The 20,033-nt window shown below is 40.1% G+C and overlaps 1 protein-coding gene across 1 annotated transcript in view; it reads left to right on the top strand.

Moving 5' to 3' along the window:
• aldh1a2 (aldehyde dehydrogenase 1 family, member A2) overlaps window positions 1-4,310 on the top strand; it is a 28,392-nt gene extending 24,082 nt beyond the window's left edge. The window contains exons 8-13 of the mRNA XM_086287105.1: window positions 298-400; window positions 1,010-1,194; window positions 1,311-1,475; window positions 1,794-1,951; window positions 3,129-3,203; window positions 3,435-4,310. Coding sequence (XP_086143231.1) covers window positions 298-400; window positions 1,010-1,194; window positions 1,311-1,475; window positions 1,794-1,951; window positions 3,129-3,203; window positions 3,435-3,507 — 759 coding nt within the window. The 3' untranslated portion in view covers window positions 3,508-4,310. The remainder of the gene's footprint in view (window positions 1-297; window positions 401-1,009; window positions 1,195-1,310; window positions 1,476-1,793; window positions 1,952-3,128; window positions 3,204-3,434) is intronic.
• Window positions 4,311-20,033: the final 15,723 nt, after the last annotated feature.

Raw genomic sequence — 20,033 nt, 5'->3', positions numbered from 1 at the left:
ATATCACAGTACACCACCCACACACCTTGTGGTTGCCTCTTCCTGTCCTACGGCACATATCAAATACTCTTCCCGGCAGAAACATCATTTTGTTTTCCTCTCGCTGTCGCCAAAAGCCTGTAACAGATATTCTTTCTGTGTGTTTGCAGAACTCATGTTTCAGCTGGCCTACCAGTATATTCCTTGTTAGGAGCTAACCAGCCTCTTTAAGATATTTAATGGTTCCAGCTGATTTACTGATCTGGCTGTGAGCCTTGCATCGCCACGAATAAACCTCTGATCTGTTTCCTCTGTTAGGTCGGCAAGCTGATCCAAGAGGCAGCTGGGAAGAGTAACCTAAAGAGAGTGACGCTGGAGCTGGGAGGAAAGAATCCCAACATAATATTTGCAGATGCTGATTGTAAGTTTTGTTTTGTTATTTTGTTATTTGTCACTTCATTTACCTGACCCCCTCCCACCCAATGTCTGTCTGTCACAATCACGGTTTTTTTTGTAGCTGTGTGTCATATTCTTAGAAAAGCACTCACAGCTCTCACCCTTACTGAGAACCTTAAAATGTTCGGGGCTTAGCAGTGCTATGAAAACCTCTGGATGGATGGGTTTCATATAAACTCCAAGTGTCTCACCAAACTGGGGTTGCAGAGCGTCTCAAATGCTTTCAGCAGCCGTGAGAGGGGCACACTAGGGCCTGTAAATCAAGGGAATGGACCCCGACTCGGCCGAGACCCATAAATCACAGGGGTCCATTAACCCTTTGTGCACAACAGCGGGATCCTGTCTCTCAGGTGTCAGGTGTCAGATTTGCATGGGATAGCTCCAATAACATTGCACACATTGCTTTTTATAAACAGATAAATTTGTTCTGTCTTTATTGATATTTAATTTGTGCGTTGTTTCACTTTTAAAGACCAGTCAGGTCTTTTTTTTACCTAATAAGTAGCTTCATGGTTATAATTCTATACTACTTTTGTTTAGTTATTAACCAGCACAAATCTCTCCATTTCCCCAGTGGATCTGGCTGTAGAAGAAGCCCACCAGGGTGTGTTTTTCAACGCAGGCCAGTGTTGCACGGCAGGCTCTCGCGTCTATGTGGAGGAGCCCATATATGACGAGTTCGTCCGGAGGAGCGTGGAGAGAGCAAAGAGGAGGATAGTTGGCAGCCCCTTTGACCCCATGACTGAGCAGGGACCACAGGTGAGGAGCACAGAATCAGAAGCTGTGATCGGTTTTTCTATCATTTGCTCTGTAAATTTCATATATTGCTCATTTTTTCTGTCATAAGGGAGTAAGTCTGTCCTCCACCTCCACAGATCAGCCGAGAGCATCAGAGCCGTGTGCTGGAGTTCATCCAGATCGGCATTACCGAAGGGGCCAAGCTGGAGTGTGGAGGCAAAGCTCTGGGCTTGAAAGGTTTCTTCATTGAGCCTACGGTCTTCTCTAACGTCAGAGATGACATGCGCATTGCCAGAGAAGAGGTATAGTGATAAAGACTCCAGCACTACTAATGCATCTTGAGTTGATTTAAGGGCTGCAATAGAAGAGGTAGCAAAACAGTTCATGAATAAATGTAGAGGCTGTTAATAACCTGTTTCTCTAACCTGGAGAAAAAAAGAGTCACTAAAGCTGTCAAAAAATGTAAAAAGGTACCAAAAAGGATGGTGATACATAAATTAAGTCCCTAATTAAATGCGTTTACCTAAGAATAACTAATAATTTTGAAGTTCATAGTGAGTCTGTGTATTCTCATTTCTTTGATGTGTGATGTTAGCTTACCATTTACCATATTTCTACAGATTTTTGGGCCAGTCCAGCAGATCATGAAGTTCAAAACAATTGATGAAGTGATAGAAAGAGCCAACAACTCAGATTATGGTTTGGTTGCCGCTGTATTCACCAAGGACATCAGCAAAGCCATGACCATATCCACAGCCATGCAGGCTGGCACTGTCTGGTAAGCTCTATCTGCCGTGCTTCTTCAGCTCCATTCAGTAATATTTTTCATGTGAGAAATATCAGCCACTTTCCCGAAGCTTTAACTAACAGTCTGCTGATTTAGAATCATTACAGTAGCCACAAAGAAAAGCTTTTCTTCCCTTTTATCCACCCATAAGCTCAGATATGATGAGAAAATATCAGAAATAATGTTCCAGGACAGGACAACTGAAATGAAATTAATAGTAAATGTTACTTGTTGAGTTAACCTGCAATAGTTTCCATTTTTAATTACTTACAAATGGTTATGAGTAGAAGTATAGATAGCTGCCAGAAATCTTGCGTCACTTGTTATGCTTAGCTATTTTAATAACTCTTCCTTCATCAATGATGTTGACCTAATCACCATCGGGCAATTTTCATCACAAATGCCACATAAATTATTCTGTAACCAAGAAAGGATATTATATGCTCCATCCTTAATTATAAACATTATATTTATGAGTCCAATCACAAGACATCAGTAATAGGTAAGATCCAGAACTTTAATCATAGACATTGAGAAATTCACTCAGCAGGTGGTCAACTCAGGCAAAGAGACAGACTCCAAAAGAGGGGAGAAAAGTCATGTATGAGGAGGCACACAAATATACAAAAACCTGAGCTAGAAAGGAAAAAGAAAACACAAGTAGTGCAACTATTAAAATGGCATGAATGTTTGAGACTAAAAGGACAATCTAGAAATTGGGGGGTACTGTACAGGGGGTGTATGAAGACTCAGAGAGCGATCAGCTGAATGTGGTTCAAAAAACTGGCAAGAGAAGAACAAGGACATAAGTGATGAAGCACGAGAACAAAGTCTTTCAGCAGAAGGATGAGAAGGAAAAAAATCGCTGAAATATTTAATAATTTTACTTCATATTTTCGAGTTACTTCAAAGCATTGTTTCTGCAGCTACAGCAGCTGTAATCACTACGTTTACAGATATAGAACCTGACATTTTTTAACTGTGTTTGCTAAACAGCAAAAGAATAATTGTTATTGAGTTCAGGGGTTTTTAAAAATAGCTGTGATGATGAGAATGTAATTTTACATCCATCTTCCCAAATGACGCTTTGGATAAAGTTGTGCAAAATTTTTATAGTAAACTGCAAGTCAACTGATCAAGAGTGATCAATGCTTTGTGTATTTCACAGGATAAACTGCTTCAACGCTCTGAGCACACAGTGTCCATTTGGAGGATATAAAATGTCTGGCAATGGACGTGAAATGTGAGTAAGACTTGGTCGTCTGCCCGCTGAATACACACAAATTAGTTGCAACACTAGTATTGCTGACTTAGTGTTTTGAAAGCCGACTTTCCAAAAAAGCTTAACATGATGTAAATCTCCATCTAAGAGGAAATATTCCTGCTCCAAGGGCCTCCAGCAGTGTGTACACTGTAATTCAATGTTGCTGTCAGCATTCGAGTTTAAACAAAATGTTTCTATTTCTTCTTTCAGGGGAGAAAACGGCTTGAAGGAGTACTCAGAAGTGAAGACCATCACAATAAAGATGGTCGCCAAGAACTCTTAAGGCAGCCACACTTTTTTTGGGAGTGGGGAGGGAGGAGGAGGTAGTGTCTTCCTCATTGTTGACAAGCTTTTGTCAGTCTGTCCATGGTGTCACACCACGACCCATCAGAGCTACTTATATCCATGATAACTCCAGGCTGTACCCACTCACTGCCTCCCATCCCTCCGTGGACATTCAGCCGCTTCCAGTCCAGGTATCGCCACTTGTGTTGCCCCCCTCCCACAGTACTCCATACCTTCTCCACTAACTACACTAAAGCACTCACAAAGACGATGGGGGAGGCTGCTCTGACTTCAAAACCCAATAACGACGCCCGTCCCAGCCGTTACAACCCCGATTCTCACCACCAGATGCTGGATGCTCAGAGACTCAGTTGCCGCACTTGCAATCAGCCCTTTAGCAGCTTGTAACCCGCTGGGTGACAGTTTTTCTCTGTACTGTGCGGTGTGATCGTCAAAACCTCATGTGTCACTGTCTTGTTAGAATTTGTGCGAGCACGTTCGCTCATTCAAAACCACTGATGTCGTCAGCCTCAGACACGAATGGATGAAATGTTAATTCTGAATTAAGATTGATTTCTAATTGTCTTTGTTTGTATTTTAGCTCATATGACTTAACACTGTATGTCGACCTTTGACTGATGTAAACGTGAAAAAACTTTAACCTCTTAAAAGCATTTTACTCTCACCTGCTAAAAGAGGAGTAGATGTGTTTTAAAATACATGTAACTGATTTTCATTGATGTCCATCTATTTTTATGTTTATACAATCATATGCTATAAAATTATAAAATGACTATAGTTGTTTTTTTGTTTTTTGTTTGTTTTTCAGTAAAATCTTTTTTTCTTGGAAAAAGTGTTTCGAGTCTTTGCCGATCAAAAAGTCTCACATTTTAATTCAGGCTAAATCTGTCTATTTAATTATTACATTAAATATCTATACTTAGCTCGTTATATTGATCCACATGTTGAACAGTACTAATAGTACTACTCATTATTATTATACTTTGAATACTAATTCAAAATCTCCATCCACTCAGATGTATTTTTGTCAGTGTTTGGAAAAAAAAATCAGTTTTAGATTTACCGAGCCAAAATGATCTGTGACGTATAAATCAGCCCATCCAGGTCCAGCAGGGAAGTTACACAAGTCTGATGTGAACATTTGAACTCTGAGGTAAAAACCGTTTCCAAACTTATGAAATTGGAAATATTTGCATAGTGATAAACGCTAGAGTTTTTACTTGCACCACAGAGGAGGTGGAGGTGTCATTGTGGGAGTTATTAATCATATTTTGTGGGGGACAACATTTAACACACTACTTATCCTCTTCCTTCCTTATTTAGTTGGCCAGTGCTGCAAAATATTAAAGTTGTATCAAAGTGTTCCAGTAAAAAAAAAGTCGTGGTGGGGGCAGCGGCAGGTAGCAGCGGGTAAAGTTAAGCCTACCAGGTGAATGGAAATACTGTTTATTTCTATTATGAGAACACCAAAACTGCGTAAATAGCTCTGACGCAATTCCAAAGAAGAAAAGTAAGAATAACGTTAGCGTGTCACACACATCCTCTTGCTGTGTGAATTGCTGTTTTACTATAAATAATAGAACGCTTGTCAGCATGAGTGACGGTTGTGTCCTATTAAGTGGAAGTAGGGTGGGACAAGGAAGTAACTGCTTAATAACAACTTCTGACATTTACATGTGTGACCTTACGCCTTCATCTGTCTCTAAATTTAGACTTCTAAAAGCAACTGAGGAATGTCAAAGAAGTGGAACATTTGAGTACATTGCATGAAGGAGTAAAAACACATATATTAAATATGAGATTTTGCCTCAGCTGCCCTCTTTACACACTATTTGTTTACTTAAACACAGGCTGGTTTAGTTTCAGGTCCTGGTGTCGTGCATGCTGGCTCATAGTTACTCAATCACAGCTTAATGGGACTAAATACAAAAACAAACAACAAACTGCTATTAAGATCTTTTGTCTGTGACATGTGGAAAGTCTGACTCAAGAACTAAACCACAAAGGCAGCACGCATACTTTTTAAAAAATGGCCATTTAGAAAAAAAAAAATCACTTTTCCTTTTTTTTTTAAATGAAAGAGGGCCCTAAAGACAGAAGTGACCACTGAGGGAGGCTACAGCAGAAATATGAGTCTGTTTGGTGACGGCGTTCATGCTGGAGGTGAAGACACCGTGCTGGAGTGTTTCTTTGGCAAATAGCTTTTAATTTACCAGGCTACGGTTTCCCACAACTCCTTTCCCAGTTTATATCAGTCTTTCCAAGGACAAGATGAAAAAGTGATCTCCTTATTGCAGCACTCTGTTAACACTACAGGGTATGTCAGTGCAGACCAGGAGATTACACTCTCAAGATAAAAACGCATTTATGAACCTGTTTATCTTCTGACTTATTTAAAAAATTACTTCTAACCTCTATCCTTTTTTGCTCTCTTTTTAAATCAATTTAAATTCACCCTTGCAGCGTTAACACTACCCTGTGAAAAGTTTCTGTCACTTTTCACACAATTAAAAACCTCACATGCACTCAACAACATAACAATCAGCAAATGAGAAAGACAAAGAACTGAAATTTCCTTTTTTTTGAGGGGATTTTATTCATCTTGTTCTTCTTTAAGAGATTTTGAAATGAACAGACTCAGTATTTCCTTCATGCAGACGCTTCAGAGCATCTCATTTTCTCAGCGTGCACGTACATAACCCCACAGTTAAGGACATCAGCCTAGAAACAGACCACACACTGACAGGGACATTCACCCTTTGTCCAGAAAAAACCCTTATCCTTCACAAGCCTTGTTTATAGTTTCAGTTAATATTCCAGAAGATAGCGCTGCTTTTCCTATTATCTGTTCCTTCATAATATTTTCTCACAGAGTTAACGGAACAAACAGATGTGTCTTTGTGATGTCCGGTCCTCTTTATTTGTCACAAAAGCGATTTCCACATTTACGGACACTTTGGAGAGGTAGCTAAGGACAGAGATTGTGTGTGTATGTGTGCGTGCGTGCTTTTGCAGAGGTGGTCTGATTCTTCTCACTGAAACATTGTGCAAGCCTCTCTCTGCATGCTTCTCATTCCAGTTTAGTGTGAGTCAGGGCTCGCTGAGCGAACAGAGACTCCTCCACACCAGCGATGCTGTGATGAGTTAATGTGTGCATGCGAGCGAAGAAGAAATGGCTGTTGAACATTACAGAAAATAACAACAGCCCTGGATGGGGAGCCTTTGTCCTTAATTTAGGAGAATTAAAGCAATAAATTCAACATTCACAGAAGATGGAACTGGCGCTAGTGTAACTGGAGGGATCATTGCAGGGTAGCAGGCAGTCAGTTAAAGGGGCATTCTTAAACACAGAAGTGTACTTTGTTCTGTAAATGAATACTGCTTCTACTACTGCTGCTGCCCTTCACTGCACACTTGAAAACTACAGAGTTAGAATGAAGAATTTCTACTTTATTATGTACAGCTTGCTTGTACCGGGTTGGACCCCATTTTGCCATCAGAACTGACTTACTTCTTCCTGGTACAGATTCACCAAGGTGCTGAAAACATAAAAAACATTCCTCAGACATTTGATTGATATGACAGCATCGCAAAACTAGTTTGAAGTGATCTGATGTTTATGACATATCCTGCTGGAAGTAGCTATCAGAAATACATAGTGAGATAGACATCATCAAGAACAATATTCAGCTAGGCGATGGTGAAGTATCCCTGAGAAAATATCCCTCACACGATTACACCAACACACTCTGAACCGTTGATACAAGGCAGGATGGGTCCATGCATTCGTGTTATTTATGCCAGCCTCTGATCCTACCAGCTGCACGTCACAGCAGAAACTCATGAGTCCAGACAACATTTTTCTAACCGTCTGGTGTTCGATTTTGGTGCGCCTGTGTGAAGCACAGACTGGGTTTAGTGTTCTTAGCTTACAAGAGTGGCGCCTGGTGTGGTCTTCTGCTGCTGTAGCCCATCTGATGTCTTGTGCATTCAGAGATGCTCTTCTGCATACTTCAGTTGTAACTGCTATCAGACTGCTGATAGGAAGGCAGTCTGGCCATTCTCCTCTGACCTCTGACATCACAACAAAGCATTTTCACCCTGGGATTTGCAGCTTACTTCTTTGGACCTTTTCCCTGTAAACCCGAGAGTTGGCTGTGTGGGAAAATCCCAATAGATCAACAGTTTCTGAAATTCTCAGAGGAGCGCGTCCAGCTCCAGCAACCTTACCAGGTTCAGACTGACTTAACCTCTTAGCGTACAGTGTATCATGTTTGATACATAAGTTTTTGTGAGTGAGGTTTTGAGACTTCTACATCATCACTGTGATATATTCATCTTCAAAAACCTAAAAAATTATATACTTTAAGCATAAATTATAAAGAAATAAAATGCCGGTTCTAACAAATTAAGAATCATATGTGCAAATTAATATTTTTTTAATCTCAGAAGGTTCAATAAACACTTAAACTTAAAAACAAAAAGAATGTCCTCACAATTATTTCATAATTGAGGTCTTAAAGGGTTAAATCACTTTTCTGTCCTTGTTCTGCTGCTCGGCTGACTGAATATAATGAGCCATTGAACAGATGTACCTAATGAAGTGGCCTGTGAGTGCGTATCAGTGCACCACTCATTTGCTTTAACCTCTTATCTGTTGTGATCATGAACAGATTCTGTGTAAAAGTGAGACAGAAGGGAATCATAGTTGATGTTCTGCTGAAAAATGCATTAATTCCACATTTAGACAAAAAAAAAGGATGCGTTTTCTAGACAAGCTTATGTGTGGATAGCAGCGACATGGTCTGTCTGCACTGTCAGAATGAAACATGTAAACATCTCAGGATTGCCCCAGAGACCGCTGACTTTCCAGATTCATACCATGAATGAACGCACCGGTCAGGATTATATCGACTTCTAAACTAACTGTCTAAACATGCGTGTCAGCATTTTTAAGCCAGTTGTGAGAAACTACTAACTTCTGAACGCAGCTTTAAATGTTTACATGAAAAGCAGTGATGTTTACTCTACTGTATGATGATTCTGTGGCGTGAAAGTCTTCAGATATAATTGTGGCAGGCAGGGTCAGGGTCAAGAGAGCCAGCTTTCAACAAGAAGCACATGACCACAATCAGCATTCATACATCACTGTCCTGCTTTGTTAGTGCATTTATGCAGATTCGAACCTGCTTAACCTGACAGAGATTAAACGTGTCTCTGGAGCAGGTTACGTGTGTTGCTACTGCCTGCGATCCCCTGAGCAACGCTGTTACACGTCAGTGTGTCAAAATAATAATAATAATCGCATGACCATAATATGGGAAACATGCATACAGTAGCAACCTTTCACAAAATAAAAGGATAGAGGTGCCCTGTCATGAGTACATCTAGGTGATGAATAGGTCACTAACACCTCCGGTTTAATTTATCACATAAAACATATTTTACATTAAGAAGCGATATCCTTAAAGACTGGTCAGCCGTTATGGGATAGATAATGTATTGGATGATTTAAGCGGTGCCTTGGAATTACTCCAAGGTTAAGTGGTAATCCCATATCCATCAACACGTGAATCTCAATACAAATGACCTGGACTGCGTATTTATTGGAAGGAGCACTTACAGAGCTTGATAAGTATCATTCACCAGCCATTACCCTGTAGTCAGAAAGATGATTTATAGGAGCCATTTGCATGGAAATCTCCCCATCTGCTCAATAGCCTCAAAGATTCAATTCTGAAGAACAATTTCTCAGATTCAAACACTGAAATATAACTTCTTTAAGAACAGAATTACTGAGGTGATCTATTGAATTTCCATGGTGTGCCAAATCCATTTTGCGGCTAATGAAACGACTCATTTGTACCATAAGGACTTTAATGAGATAGTGACATTGCTGCTTTGAATGTCATCATAAAACTTGTGCTTGACATGTCTATGATCAAGTCTGAGTAGTGTTTTTCCAATAAAACTGTGGCAGAGAGGCCCAACGGGGTCAGTCCTCAAGGCAGAGATGGCTAATTGTTTAGCTTGGCTGATTCAGAAATATTCCCCGATTGTTCTACCAGCGTAACAGCAAATATATCTCATGGATTATATTTCACTTCATCAGGAACTATTTGTAAAAGCTGGGTGGGGTGTTAATTTGTCCACAAAGGAATTCCAAAAATAACCACCGGCTTGCGTCCAGTGTGATGTCAGTGTAATGAACATAATGCTCACTGATGATGTTGAAATAGTTTCCATCTGCCGATCTGATTGAGCACGAGTTAAAGTAAGGTGCATGCGTGTGCTGTAAACTATTCTCTCATTTTTAGACATTTAGAGTTTACAGTTTTTGTGGGAACTTATCTGCTTGCAGCAAAGACTTGAAATAAAATCCACTTGCAAGTACTCGCAAGTACAGTTGAACTTTTTAAGGTTATGCATGCAGCATCCAAACGCCTTTTTGCCACTATATTGATTATAGGGATTGTTTTGCACAATGTAAAAAATAAATGTTTGCTACAAGGTTGATTTAAAAAAAAAATATTCCTGGTATTTTATCTTAAAAAGGGACTGTTGATATAAAATATTCAGTACTCCAGCACAGCCAGTCAAATCATTTTATGCCTTCTTAGCCTGTTGGCTTTATTGTATTTGAAATATCATGTGTAACGTGTCCTGCATCGTCATGAAAAACAAAGCAAAAGTGTTTATGGTAGTGTAGAAAAAAAGCAGGGTCTGCAAACCAAACTGCGGATTCACACAGAAACAACTTCTTCTGTTTACATCATATCGGTCTCGTTAACATTTTTTAATGTTGCAAAAGACTTCATGTAGGAGCTGATCTTCAGCAGCTTTTATCGTACTACACAGATCTGTTTGTTTCTGTTGATAATATTGCAGTGATTTTGCAAATGCAAATGTCTAAACAAGCACTAACTGACCAATTTCAAGTCTGTTCCCAGAAGAAGAGAAGAGAAGCAGGACTGTATCTTTCCGGTTTCCCGGACAGGTTAAGGACAAAAACACTTATCCTTTCTGAACTAAATCTTCTGACACTGTGCTTCTAAACCCAGTTGTACATTTTTAAAGGAGCACTCTTATAAACCCTCCTTCACTATATTCATGAACCTCCTCTGGGGCCTTCCTGTTTCCTCCTGCCTGGCAGCTCCATCTTAAACGTCCTCTCTGTCAAGGGAGGCCATCTGTGGAACAGTCTTCCTCAACCCATTAGAGAATGCTCTACACTCACTTTGTTTAAGGCAAAGGTTAAAAACTGGTTATGGACAAATCAAGTGTGTGATCATGTATGAGTTGTATAGTTTTAATGTTTTATTTGGGAACAGAATGGTGTGTATGTGTAAGTTTGGTGATGGAGTTTTTATTATGAATGAATGATGAATTTTTATGAATTATTATGTCTATTTTTTATGCTTAAGGACAACAGATGGAAATTAGCCCTTGGCTATAATCTGGTATGTTTACATTCATGTAATTTTTTTTTTTTTTTTTACATATATGTTCATTAACATGCACTGTCCTAAATAAATAAATAAATAAAATCATGTCCATCTTCTGGACCTCAACAGACCATCTCAACCTTGCCTCTCTGACTTTGTCACCAAACCACTCAACCTGAGCTGTGATCAGCTCTAATCTTGTCCATCCTGCTCACTCCCGATGAAAATCTTAACATCCCCCTCCAGCTCAGTCTTCTGCCTTTCTTTTGTGCCACTGTCTCCAAACCGTACTTGATAGCATGTCTCAGCACCATCTTGTAAACCTTCCCTTTCACTCAGGCTGCTATCCTTCTGTCTTCTGTTACGAGCCATCCCCAGCTCTCCTTTCCATCCACATGTGATCCAATAGTAAAACTGGATTTAATAAAATAACAATAACAGTTTTTTTTCTGTCACCTCCCTCAGAGAGGATGGCATGAGAACAAGCTGTGAGCCATCACAAGCCTTCACAAGAAACTTTATTGAAATTTCTTTCTGATGACAGAAAAGCACAAATACATTGGAAATAATTAACATGCATGTTATTAAGTTTGTGGAGGCCCGAACTACATAACTGCTGCCCAGCATCCATAACTGATTCTTATTCATCATCACTGCTTAAGCACAGACTGTACATCTGCACACGTTTGCATTTGCTCACTCTTAACTTACTCACACAGCATCCAAGGGCTTTTATGAGACAAGGTTCAGATAAGAAGATGCCAAAGTTACAATGTAGTCTGCCTGCAGGTTGCCAGGAACCAAACGTTAGCCATCCCTTTTCAGTTGATACTGTAGACTAATTTGTATTTAATCAAATTACCCAAACTGACTGACACTCTGCCAGTCTGGGTTCTTCAGGCCATCTGGCTCTGTCAGTAATCCACTCTTGGTACTGAGAGCAACATTATGCAACCAATGCAACACAGGTGCACCTCCTCTGAGTGAACTGGATGTAGCAACAGCTTGTGCCACATTTCCATAAACAAACCAATCTCTCATTTTATCCAGTATCTCAAGACTAACTGTACCACTCTTGCACAGATCAAGACTGATAAAGATTCTGATGGGTGGGAAAAATACTGTGGGACCACTTTTTGGTTCAAATATGCACATTTTGTAAACCTCAGCGACAAGGACTGGAGATATTGATGCTTCTGCCAGGAATTCAACTGAAGCTAGACTCGCTGTCCTACACACTCACTATTTGGATTAATTAGACCTGAAATATGGGTAAATTGTTCTTCCTTCTTCTTCTTTTGCCTCAGATCTTTTTCCATGTATAAACTGGATGTTGTTCATTTGTTGTGTGTGGCAGTTGTATTTGTTTGCAATGTTTGTTTTTAATGGTTGTGGTCACCCCACCATCTGATCTGTAGTCACCCAGGAAGTGCTGCTTCCTGCAAAACAATGCAGGAGTGCCACTAAATCGATTCAAGCATAAATAACTGTCTTTAATAAAGCGGAGGACTATCCTAACATGTTATATAGCAAATAAATTATGATGCCACTGTATACAATACTGTCAGTTTTCCAACAGTGAGACTTGTGAGCTGTGCTGTGAGAGCATGTCACAGATTTGTGCAGTGACGGTTTACATCAGCAAACTCTTTCAGATGCAGAAATGCTGCATGCAATCTCTCCAGGAGGCTCCAGAAGAGTTTAAACTTTAAAAAGTCTTCTCTGATCCCTCCCCTCCAAAGGAGTCACACACTGGGAACATTTGGGGGATACAAAATGGTTTTTCCACGTTATAGATCGGCTGGTGTTGATTTTCTCATTACTGGTGATGAAAGGCTTGCTTTAATGTAGCAGATGAATTAGTTTGTCCATCCAGTCATTTGTCTCAGTTTCATCCATTTACAACAGTGTGTTTCATCAATGCGCAGCCATCTCACTGGATGTTCCATTTAATCAAGCTTTTATATTTAACCCCAAAATGTCAACTATTAGTCCACAATGATAAATCACAGCTCTGTGCCTGATATGCTAAAGGAGGCAACATCCTGTCCATGCAAGCCATTTGGACGGAGTGACTATGCTTTTAAGGAAAGGAAAATGGAAAGAGAATAAGGAACATCTTTAAGCCAATCTGGGTTTCTGCCAGCCTGCCTCTAACCTTTGCTCTTTTAGTTTGGGAGTTAGCTAGTTTCCTTTTTCCTCTGACATCACTCTCCAGGATCCACACAGTGATAACACGGCCCGACTGCATGACATTACTGCTTCCTTCAATACACATGGGAGAATTGTGTTAAAAATCCCACATGACTACAGCCTAACTGCAGTTTCCAGTGAGCACCAGCTGCACAGCTGGTGTCCATGGGAGAGACAGAGCGGATACACAAATTCCAGACTGTTATGAGGCAGGGAAATACATTTCCTTGGGCAAGATTTTTCTTACGGCACACCACACTGTGGTGTGTGTCCAAACTATTATGGTATCATATGGCAAATGTTACCTCATGCACATGTTTCTGCGCCACAAACGCAGAAACATGTGCATGATGTTTCAGCCGAATATTGCAAATGCCGCGTTTAGCAACTAAAATCAAACTCTGGAGTAGATGCATTCATTCATTTTTTTTTTCATTTAACAGAGTGCAGCTGACAGAGAAAGCTGAATGAAATCAGTGTTTTGCAGTCAGTTTTTCAAGGACTTGTGACTTCTTGGCACTCTGTTGGCAGAATCAATGACTAATCAGGTGTGATGAAAATAAAATAAAAATATAAACATCTAAAGCATGAAAAACATGGAAAAGTCCTGCGTGCTGATTTGTTGATGAAAGTTTGATCAGGAATACTCTTGCTTGCTGAAATCTTAGTGACAGTGCATTTTACTTCAATCCATCCATTTTCTTAACCACTTATCCAATTTAGGGTCAGAGGGCGACTGAAGACATTCCCAGCTGGGTAAGCATTAGAACAGAAATGTGTATTTATTTACTCCCTAAATAAATACACTGGAGCTGCTATATGCAAAACATCTCTAAATTAAAATCTGATAATAATTGTTAGGGACTTGGGACCTGTTACAAGTAAAGGTATTTACCTACAAAACAATCTGAGTCACTCTTTGCCAGCTTTGAGGAAAAAAGGCTTCTGTTATCTTTGTAAAACAGAGCTTTATATTGTAATAAACTTTGCAGCGCTTTCAAATTCTTGGATTTGATATGTTCAGACCCCCAGAGAGTCTAGTTCTGAAATCTGAAAGCAAATTACTGCTCCTCATAAGTTTTGTTTTTTGTCTCATGCCTCAGATCTTAATTTGTTGTTCTAGCCTATTTCAGAAATATGAGCCAAATACTAAAGTAAAGCACAAAGGGGAAAGAAAAAAATGCACCTTGTGTAAAAAAGTTTTTTCTCTTTGGTAATGCAAGCCAGATGTGAGCGGGGACCATGGAAACAGGTGATGATAGCATTACACTGGGATTGCAAACAGATGGAGAGAAGTTTGAACCTATTCGGGTGTCACTGTCGAGGTCATAAATTAAGATTTCCCCCCCCCCCCCCCCCCCCCCAATAAAATAATTTCTGTATAAATAATAGAAAAATTTTAGGTGCTGGGTAAACACAAGGAGGCCTCGTTCATTGTTTGGCAGCAGCTGGTAGCACTTCATGGACCGATCGTATATGTGTATCCATTAGTTACACTGTGGTGTGCATATGTAGTGATCAGTTGATTGGTACAGCAAAAGCCTCACTGCTTTGAGCTTTGGTGTTTCTCGACTGTTTCCCCAGCAGACATAAAGAGTTTTCCTCTGTGAGTGAGTGTACAAGGCACAGGTCTGCTTCACATCAGGTGGATATATCGCTGGGAGAAGAACGTCTCCAGCAATCAGCCTTGATGAGGCGGATGCTGGAGCTGTCCTGGGAGACAAGGGAAAGCCACTGTACGTGTCGGACCGGTCTCCGAGAGGGAGAGGACGCTGTGCAGACCCGTGCTGAATGGCAGCGTGGCCACCCCTGAGAGATTGTTATTTAGTGAGCAATTACATCTCGCAGCACTGAGAGAAGCAATGATCCCCCCCACCCCACCCTATTCTCCAACAAAATACCAGCTGGACTGTTCATCATGTGACCTCATCTCAAGAACTGAAGTTTGCATCGAACATCTGCTGTTGCATAAAAAAAAAGTTTAAAAAAAATCTAAAGCAGCTAAATCAGGACGACTGAGTCACAACATCATGTGTGTTTCAGAAGCAGTAAAGACTTTTTAAGGAAAAAAAATACCAGCTGAAAGGATTTTAAACAAAGTGAACATTGCCATTTTCCAAGCTATCCCCAGAGCTACCACAAGAGAGCACAGCTGGCTGACTCTCCCACTCTCTGCTGAGCCTCCCCTGTGTCACACACAGGTGTAAAAGCCCAGGCCTTCAGCACAGATTCATACTGTCACCGCTTCAACCAGCCACCCCAAATGGGGCCTCGTTCTCTGCCATTTGGGAAAATAGACTTTCACAGTAATGGACACTTAAGAAGGCGACACCTCGGCCCATCATGGTGCCACTTGACAACATGACACTGAGCTCTTAAATCGTTAGATCACAGTGAAATGATTTATTGGCCCCTGTAGCATACAGTGTTATCGGGGGAGCATTAAAGATGGTCTTTGTTTTAGATTTCACACATTCTGTAATGTGTTTATGCAGCTGGATAGTTTTATTGGAGCAATTGAATTAAGCAGTGATGAGTGGGCTCAAGTACCACGCACAACTCAGAAATGTCACACCTGTCAGTGCTGGGAGCTGGATGGGTTATGAAATGTTGTGCGTATGCAGGAACTAAACTGATCTGACCTGACTGATCTGAAATGTAAAAAACTTGGCAGTCGAGATTCAGATTTCTGATACACAAGATCCTAATATAAAAATAAAAATAATTTATCTGGTTTTATTATAGACTTTTACCACAGTCTTGTTGGTTTGTACAAGGCCCGTTACACAATTTTATTTTGTTTTTCCCTCCTCTCGGTGCCGTTGATTAAGTGCTACTACAGTTTTTCTTTTTAAAAAAGGCAAAGCTTAGTTGCGGTCTGCTCAAGAGGATCAACTCATTTCCTTCAGCATGCAGCACAGAGCGCTGAGAGTAGAGCCGTCTCGGCTTTTGTTGAATCGGTCATGCAGCTTCTTTGACACACAATGGCATTGGGGCGGTTGGTGGGGTGGTGACGCTTTCGCATGCAGGACCACCTGGCCGCCTATGGGTGACCAGGATACACAGACTCTCTCTCTCACACACACACTGGTGATTGTGTCTTTATCTGTCTACTGACAGCAGATTGTTTGAAAGTTTCTTTCTCTCCCTCCCCCTACTATAGAGTGAGTTAACATGCTTTATTCTGCTTTGACATACAAAACCGCATACGCTATGATGTGCAATAGGCTCTTACATGTCCCAACTAACTGGTCCCTGCTTAGAGGATTATTTGAAACACTAACCTACAGGCTTCATTCTAAGTTTTGTTTGAGAAGTTAAAGCTGTTTTCCATTATTAAGCCTCCACATTAATCATCCATACTTCTTTTTTCTATAGCAAGACAACACACCCTTAAACATCCACCTCATTTGGCATGTGGTGATAATCTCTGAATGTTTTGTGTACTCGTAACATGTTTCGAATAGAAGGCCTCTGGGTGTAAAAGTTTCCTATTGATTTGTTTACTTCTGGGATATTCATGACCCACATTATCTCAGCAGTTAAGGAAAACTTTAAAATAATTTTTCGGCGCAAAGTAGGGAGTCTTGGAGCAAATAATGAACTCTGCTGTTATATTACAAACATCAGAAAGGTATTTTTCATGTTTATCTTTCTCTCTCGTAGCCTCAGAAGTACTTAAGAGGAAAAGGAAACCAGACCTTAACGTGCAACTGCACATTCTCATTAAAACGAGGTTGCTAAGACAAGATAGAGAAACAAAATAAACAATCACCAGTCGCACCATTCTTCATCCGGAGCAAGAATGCAGAAGCTGAGGGGCCGCTGGGATTCAGGGGCCTGTTAGTGATGACACTCCTGATCCAGCCTTGACAAAGTCCAGCATCATTGCCCCCCCCCCCCCATTGCTCTCTCCCTCACACACACACATAGAGGCCATTTGTTTTGTTAAGTACTTGCTAAATGCTACAAGCTGATTATCAGGAAAGACCTGATCTCAATTTTCTTCAGAAACTAAGGGGTTTAACACTACACACCTCCTCCTCATCCTGTTATCACTGACTTATTTATTTATTTATAAAATCTGTATGATGAGGTTTACTTGGTAGATGTGGTGGGAATTACAGCTAGATTGGAGTTACTTGTGGATGTTTAAAGGCATTAGTATTAGTAATGCATGGGAGTCCAGTGCATGGGGCTGCAGCTAAAACAAGGCTCCCAAAGAACGTTTTTTTTTTCACTTTTTCAAAGTGCATTTATTCAGAATTGCCAGCGTTGCTCTTTCTACAGGTCTCCAAAGGACTGGTTTTACACTGTCTACACGCATTACTCCCATAGTCTGTTGAAGGCTGATCCTGTCACCCACATCTTTCCTGCAGCCGGGCCACCCAGCCTGGATGTGCCACCAACATGTCATCCCTCTGTGTGGTCCTCAACAAAATAGAAACAGAGAAACAGAGGGAAGCAAAGCATTGCCAACCAAGAGAGAGATGTTTCAAAATATGACAGTGTCATCTCTGGGAGGGGAGTGCGCAGCAAAGAAAAGGGAAGCGAGAGTGGAGAAAGAAGCGTGTGAAGAAAAGCTGTATGCTGAACTGGAGCCGTGGTAAATTTACTGTGAGGTGGATTTCAATCTTCAGCTGATTAAAAAAGAAAAACAAAATCTGTATAAATGATAAAAAGAGAACAAGAGGAGTTACATGAAAAATAAGTATATGAAATATTCCTTTTTGCCAAATGCCAAAAAACAGGAAGCAATTCATCTTAAACTATTGATTGCACCTGCAGCTTTATTGAGATTTTAGGCCACTAAATAACAAAGAATCCTCCCGTTTGTTTTTACATCAAAAGTATACCATTTCTCTCACAGAATAAATGAGAAAATATTATTATAAACTGTAAAAATAAAAAAAACTATATGAATATAAATTTAAAAATATAAACTCTAAAATTATAAACAGCTGTACAGTCATTCATTATTCAAAAAAATAAAAACAAACCAAAAAAGAAATGGAAAGTAAAACTGTCACAATGTTTGGGAACTTTGCGGTGCTCTGCCACACACTTTCGCAGCTTGACATTTTTGCAGTGATTCCAGTGTATTTTGCGGTCTTTTGTGATTGTTTCCAGTTGATTTATGTGTCAGTTGATGGATATTAAATAACTTTCACTGGCATCGTGCTCTTTGGGAATTTTAAAGACAACGATCTCCAGGTCATGGGATAGATATCCGATGTACTGAATGTGTTTTGTGTTAGGGAACTACTCTGATGGCTGAATGATACCAGCTTCACTTCTGTGATTTACGTAACATGACATTATAGAAAGGAAAGATAAGCGATGGAAAACAAATGATCTGCAGGGCATGATGATTGTTCGAGTCGCCCTCTAAACTCTTTCCCCCCATTATTACAGCTGAGGTTCTGCTAAGTTAGAGTACATTCATAACTACCCCTGAGCCTCACTTAACTATTCATTTGATGCTATCTGCAGCTGTTTGCAGCCAGTCCTATTATTTTAATTACAATCAAATGTTTGTTTAGCACAACGGCATTTCTATTTTTTTTTTTCCACAAATGCCAGATATTCATTGGAAAATATCAAAAAAGGCCCCTATAGCCCTTACCAAAAGTGCCAATATGTGAGTCAGTACTGTTTATATTATTGCTATTACAACGGCTTCCAAGGTCCGGTGAGCAAACTGTCCTGAGTGTATTTTTGCACATGTACTAAATTATATGCAGTAATCACTCAGCCACCAGGACATCAGCGCTTTGAAACATAATTCTTGCAATCAGAAGACACGTACCAGCAACAGCAGACACACTCAGTGCAGTTTAGTGAGATACTGCCCAGTGGAATGGCAGAGCTCAGTCAACTGCCAAGGCCAATGCCCTGTTTGCAGTTTTAAAGAACAAAATCTAATGTTTTTTCTTTGCCCAGGTGCTACCTCTTCACGGGTAGGGGCTTAGCTGCTTTAGTCTGCTGACAACCAGAAAGATACACAAACTAACAAACACGACAAAAGCACAACCTCTGACCATGTTACACCTCCTTGATAAATGTCTCAACTAAGAGCTGGCAACATAAGCCCCAATATGTTAGTGTAATGTTGAGCATTTAATGTGCCAAACGCTGGCTTAGAATCAATTCATTGTCTCAGACAAACACAACAACGATGATGAAATACAGATGTGCCAAGTTGTTGCAGTCAAACAGTTTACAGTACCCTGTCATAAAAATATAGGAAAACCTTTCATCTCCATAATAGGTAGGGCCTTTGTCTTACAGTAAACATTTTTACAGTTTGTACATCTACTATTTGCATCAATGAAACACACGCTGAGACTATAAACTACTCTGCTGACTTTGCCTTTTATGATAGAGACAAAGTGAAACATTACAAGTAGAAACAGAGACAAGAAAGCTTCCATGACCAAAAATGATGCCTACAGATTCTCGATATGCATAAGCAGATATCAGCTTGCACTGATGAATGAAAACACAACACGACCTCTTACAGATGTTATTTTGCATTGGACCACACAAATAGGTGATACTGTAACCGGAAGCGATCATTAGTATGAAAGTAATGCAGGGCAACAAAATGGGGAGAGGATGTAACATCCCTTTATGAAAAGTGTAGTGTTTTACTCCACGTAGAAGTTCCAGTGTTCAATGTGATGGACCTCACGAAAGATTTTCTATAGTTTTGTGAGTTGATAGTTAGAGAAACGCATCATCTGCATACAGCAATAATCTTCCACATGCTTTTGTCTTTGGATTTATAGGTGTGGGTGGAAGTGGGTAAATGAAACTGTAAAAATGTGGGAAAAGACTCTTAAGAGTTAAACTTAAAGGTAAA

Source organism: Aulonocara sp. 'chitande type north' Nkhata Bay, linkage group LG1 (genome assembly GCF_057382095.1).
Source record: "Aulonocara sp. 'chitande type north' Nkhata Bay isolate Kocher_YH1m ecotype deep benthic linkage group LG1, A_spYH_male_GT1.1, whole genome shotgun sequence".
NCBI classification, from domain to species: Eukaryota; Metazoa; Chordata; class Actinopteri; order Cichliformes; family Cichlidae; genus Aulonocara; species Aulonocara sp. 'chitande type north' Nkhata Bay.
This window is presented reverse-complemented; position numbering and strand designations above follow the sequence as displayed.